This window comes from Hyposmocoma kahamanoa, unplaced genomic scaffold (assembly GCF_003589595.1).
Source record: "Hyposmocoma kahamanoa isolate Upper Pololo Valley unplaced genomic scaffold, ASM358959v1 98686, whole genome shotgun sequence".
Taxonomy (NCBI): Eukaryota; Metazoa; Arthropoda; class Insecta; order Lepidoptera; family Cosmopterigidae; genus Hyposmocoma; species Hyposmocoma kahamanoa.
Genome location: NW_020655637.1, coordinates 58,707 through 64,865, shown reverse-complemented (window position 1 = coordinate 64,865; position 6,159 = coordinate 58,707). Strand labels below are relative to the sequence as shown.

General features: G+C 38.9%; 1 protein-coding gene across 1 annotated transcript; it reads right to left on the bottom strand.

The window, feature by feature from the left end:
- Positions 1–504: 504 nt before the first annotated feature.
- On the bottom strand, positions 505–867 carry LOC113238883. The gene has a single exon (XM_026475735.1). The coding sequence runs from the start codon at positions 865–867 to the stop codon at positions 505–507; it is 363 nt and encodes a 120-aa protein (XP_026331520.1).
- Between the last annotated feature and the right edge of the window lie 5,292 nt (positions 868–6,159).

The window sequence follows — 6,159 nt, the reverse complement described above, 5'->3', positions numbered from 1 at the left end:
GCAGTTCTACTGTAAAACGTATAGACCCATGCTTTTTAGCAATTAAACTAGTGAGTATTTCAAGTATCACAACAATCCTGGATGGCTTAACTATATTTTTTGCTAACAAGGTCTTAAGTATAGTCATAATGGTTCCTACTACATTCTGATTCTCTAAACAGTCAACACTTTGATGTTGGAATGCCAACCATTTGCTGATGTAGAAGGCATTGTGACACATCCCCTCTCGACATGGACCACCGCACATTTATCGATCCCAAGCTCCATCTTAACCGAACTACTGAAATCGTTGGTGATTGTCAGTAGCTTCAGAAATCTGTCAGTTGTGGGGCCGTACAGCTTGAGATCATCCATGTAGAGAAGGTGAGGCATTCGCGGCCCACCTCTCCGAAACGGAAGCCTATCCCCGACCTCTCTAATAGAGTACTCAGAGGGTTCAGGGCCAGGCAAAACCACAATGGACTCAGACAATCACCCTGGAAAATACCTCGCCTTAATATTTGGTCATCCCCATCCGTCATCCGTCATCCGCCGACCGTCCAGAGTCAGGATCGTTCTCCAATCCCCCATGCATTGGCCGAGGAAGTGTCGAACGGCACTATCAATTTTATACAGTTCGAAGACCCTCGAGCGCCACGAGTGGGGCACCGAGTCGAACGCTTTCCTGTAGTCTATCCAGACAGCGGGATTTTCCGGAAAGCAGAAAATTCCGACGGTTGCGTTTGACAAGTTGGCCAGCGGCCGCGTCGATGAGGAGGAGCTCCTTACTACGACCTTACAACCGTTTTGAGCTCCAGACGTCACACTGTTATCAGCAATGTGCTGACTTATCTTGGCGCTCACAACGGATGTTAAAGTCTTGTACATTGTACAAAGACAAGTTATGGGGCGATATTGTGATGGATCCACGGTAGCAACACTCTCTGGAGCTAAATGAGTAACCCCAGTAGTTTAGAAGTTTGGGAGCGTTCCACTATCAAGGGCACTTTGGAACTTATTATTATTATTGTTATAATTATTGTCATTGTTGTTTTTATTATTATTATTATTGGATAGTTGGATAAGTATACAGTTCTACTGCCAATGCATTATAGCACATATAGATTCTTTTGGAAAGCACTTCTTCATCGAATGTGAACCCAACTGATTGTGAAGGGTTCCAAACTGTTGGCCCGTTTAGCTGCGTTTTAAAATGAAGACGCCTAATTTTAATAATTTGGTCTCATTCTAATGGAACAGAGACAATATTTAGAATTTCTTCAAGTATCCACTTAGCTGGTACACCCCGGACTATGCATAATTTGGTAACATTAAACGTAGGAATAAACGCACGGTGCTTAAAATCTTCTAATCTACTGTTTTTTATGAGGTCATCGGCATCTCGGACTGTGGAAAATGATACAGTACATCTATTGCGACCTATTGTTTTGACAGTACCAGTGATACTATTTTTTAAAAGTTTGTTTTTTTAAAAGAAATTGCCAAAAGTAATAAGATGAAGGTAGTTGCGTCAATAGGGGAAACCTCAATTCTTTGCACATGTACCACATATGGAGCTACATCAGATAGAATGTATTATTTCCGACCAATTTGTGTGTTCTGTGGAATCGACGTAGAGTCTTTGTTCAGTATTTTGTCATAATCAGTGTGTAAAGTCTTTGAAGGTCACTAATGATGATTCTTCAGAGCTTATTGGATTTGAAGGTTGTTTAAAAGTATTTTCGGTATCTATTTTTGATAATTTTTCCATACTGCCAAAGTGAGAATCTAATTCATTTGCATCATTAGTGTTACTGTGATGTTTCCCCTCTTCTTCTGCAATTCGCTGTACCGACCAATCGGCACTACTTACTGATATATCAGTGTCCATTTCGCTTCCATTAGCAGGTATAGTTACACCATGACCAACAGGGGGACCTAGATCAGGGCCTAAATCCCCCAAAGCAATATCAGGAGGTTCGGTCATGCAACTCACATAAAGAAAATATATACAAAACTTATCAGATATACAGCAATATATACACAAATGCAATTAATTAATACTAACTTGTAAAATATTTACACTACGCAACTCAAATGATCAAATTAATCAATAAAAATTTTTGTTATAAAAAGTACGTCCGCCTAGTTAAAAGATTCCTACGCATTTTTTCAAAAAGATATATTTATTTTTAGTGACAATAGTATTTTACACAATTAGATATTACATAATTAGGTCTTAAAATCTCGTACCCATTACTTAGGCCACCCGGCAAAGCCTCGTGGCCTAAAAGCGGTATTCGACTTTAAGAACCTTCATTATGCAACGATTGCATACAATACTTTTTCTACGAATAAATAAAATTATGAAACTGAACCAATATTTAATGTATATTTTGTTAACAATCCATGACAACAAACGCAATTGATATTTATATTGACAATTGATATATATATATATTGTATAGATATATATTTTTAACCGACTTCAAAAAAAGGAGGAGGTTCCCAATTCGACTGTATGTTTTTTTGTATGTATATTACGCGATAACTCCGGTATTTGTGAACCGATTTTCATGGTTCTTTTTTTGTTGAAACCTCCGTAGTGGTTCCATTTAATATTGAAGAAAATCATCCACCTCTAAGGGTGGCTGTTCACGCATGAAAATTCATTTTTATACATGACGCCTAAATTTTACTATAAGGAGCAATTATTTTAACGGTTGATTTTGCTTTTCTCCAATTCAAGGCGTTTGTCTCTCTCATTATACTTTGAGTAGTGAGAACCGATTTTTATTATTTCCTGTGTCAAGTCCCGTATACTGGCGAACTAGGAAAAAGAATCCGGGTTTGCGCGTTTTTAGGTAACCGATTTCAATAAAAGTCGGTAATTATATGTAATGCCACGTACTTTTGAGGTTGGTGTTTTAGTACTCTGTACTGAGAATATTTTATTAGCAAAAACACGATTGTTCTTTTTTTGAAACTCATTATGGTTCTGTGTGCAGAACGTTAATGAAATTTTTCAGCTCAGACAATAGAATGTTGATTCAGAACTAAAAAGACGCCACTGGCTTCGTAGAGCAGCAAATTAATTTACTTCCATTTTTAACCGACTTTAAAAAAAGGAGGAGGTTCTCAATTCGACTATATGTTACGCGATTACTCCGGCCAGATTTGTAAACCGATATTGATGATTCTTTTTTTGTTGGAAAGAGGGTACCTCCATAGTGGTTCCATTTAATTTTCAAGAAAATCATCCACCTCTAAGGGTGGCTGTTCACGCATGAAGACTCATTTTTATAAATAGCGCCTAAATTTTATAATATAGAGCAATTATTTTAATTGTTGATTTTGCTGTTCTTCAATTCAAGGCTTTTTCTCTCAATATATGTACTTTAAGCAGTGAGAACCGATTTTTATTATCTCCGGTGTTAAGTCCCGTACATGATCCTAGACCGAAGCCGGGATGAATCCGGGTTTGCGCACTTTCCGATAGCCGATTTCAATAAAACTTAGCAAATAGATGTAATTCCACGAAGTTTTGAGGTCCATATTTTAGTATTCTGTACTGAGATTATTATTAACATGGACTTGCGCAAAGTAACGCCTGAATCTATTAATTACCAAAAGAGCGCCTTCAAGATATTTTTTATTTGTTTATTTATTTAGTTCAGGCCACCTGACCCATATACTTGGTACTTGGTGTAAAGGACTGGTGTCCGCAACTCGACATCGAAGCTCCTATTTTGCGTATAATATATAATATACATTATATGACCCATATAGTATATACCTTAAGGACTAACATACATACAATGTAATAAAACACTATTTCTAACTAATCTACACGAATTGCACTTGGCGGCGATGCGAACTACGACCATATTAATGATACCCTCTCTAAGGTAGTTTATAGGTTTAATGCTAACAATTTATTGCTTAATGCCAAGAAGACAAAATGTGTTAAATTTGAATTACCTAACGTAAAGTCGACTAGTTCAAGCATAAAAATAAACGGAGAAAAGTTAGACCTTGTTAATAAAGCAGTCTTCTTGGGAGTGACCTTAGATAGTAAACTTCAATGGTTTCCACATATATCTTCCCTGGCCAGCAGATTAAGCTCCGCTGCATACGCAGTCCGCAGAATACGTGAGCTTACCGATGTTAGTACTGCTAGACTAGTTTACTTTAGTTACTTCCATAGTATAATGTCCTACGGGATTCTCATGTGGGGTAAAGCGGCAGATATTCAAACCATATTTGTATTGCAAAAACGAGCGATTCGTTCTGTGTACCGTCTAGGCTCTCGGTTTTCTCTCAGAGAAAAGTTTAAGGAGACTGGTATCATGACTGTGGCATCACAGAACATTTACTCAAATATTTTATATGCCCGTAAAAATATACATAATTTCAATAAGTAAGAAGATATCCATAATATTAACCTTAGAGCTAAGCCCAAACTCATGGTACCACAATTTCGTTTAACCAAGGTAAACAACTCTTTTATGGGGAACTGTATACGTTTTTACTATTAGATTCCGGAGCATATATTGTAACGAAAAACGTTACATACCTCTTTTTTTACATAATCGGTTAACGAGTGCTAATGCGAACGCGTGGATTCTCTGCGGCTCGCATATAAAAGGAGTTGCGACGGCGCCCGCGCACACATTTCTCACGAGCCGGCATCGCCTACGCGCGCTCCTAATTACTTAATTTGCAAATATAAATCCGCATTTCGGCAACTACGACAATTGCTTTTGAAATTAACAATTTGTGAGTATAAGAAGTTCCCGTATTCGGGTGAGTATTCCAATACCACACCACTTATTTTCGTAATTCGCTAATTTTGTAAAATGGCGGTCGCGGAATGTGCATTCGTTAACTACGCGGTTCCTGTACATCCATAGGTCGAACAAATACGTTCCCTTACGGCTGGCAGCAACAATCCAGCAGCCAGTTATTTAATTTTGACGAATCCGCGTAATTAACGAAGGCACATGCGATGCCACGCGGTTTTACGTGACTTGACCTTTTAAACTTTCCTTTTAGTCAACGTGTCATTTCACAATTGTATTTATTTCGTTTTATTTAGCTTTGTTCTTGCTTGTGGGTGCCTTCTGCCTACCCACAAGTACTTAACCTTTGTTATTTTTCATTTTAAATTCCGTTGTGATTTTCTCCCGGCAGCAGGATTAATACGTAAGCCTTCCCTCATTGGGTAAAGTATTCCTTAAGCTGCCGGGACGGAATCGAAACGGGCGCGTGCACAGCAGCGCAGTATACCCGCACTGTAACATGTTACAGGAACTCCGTTAGGGTTTAAAACCCTCGGCCACTACGTGGCATACACCAACTTCAAGCGACGCGCGTCGTGCCTGGCAGCCGCAGTTCCGGGTTCACTTCCCGTCGGAGTCCTCCTTCAACATCTTCCGTCTCCGACACGACGAGGCGCCGGCTATCTACATTCCAGCCGGCCTTTACCCAGGGGAGTGCATAACCCCGGGAGTGCTAACGATCCGTACCTTTAGGCCGGAGCCCACGTATTCATAAATTTTTTTTGTACCCTGGGATTCATTTCTCTTTTTAATTAAATCAGTTAACCGCCCTACCTTCTTTTATTTTCACCCTTATTAGGGAAAGGTAGGGAACCCAGGTTACATTGGCGCCCTTTAAACGTGGTTGAGTGTAAGATCGTTAGCACTGCTGGTACGTATTGGTTTTTCAGCCGGTTTTGTGAAACGTTTTTTTTTAGCTGGTTTTTCGTAACTGGTGTGAATTTTTTTTGTGACTACCTACAACTGTCGAGTAAAATTTCTTTACCCGTGTAGGGACGGGTTAAGAATACGGTTGTCCCTACCGCCGCCAGGGCGAGACGTAAGAGGCGTCTAACCTGAGCAACCGGGTAGCCATCGGCTACGGATCGGTTGTAGTTTATAAGGATTTTTTTTTTTGTTTTTTTTGTAGGTACAGTAATTTTTTTTGTATATGGTCATAGTAACCAATAAATTTGTACCTAACTTAAATTTTTTCTCAACAATTGTTCATTTTTATTATCGACAGTTATTTCTATAACTAGTTGCTTCACGTAAGTCCGTTTACAGTTGTATCTGTGCGTACTTGTACCTTTTGTAATTTTAAATTTTTTAAGACTACCTTCACACCAGTTGCAAAAAT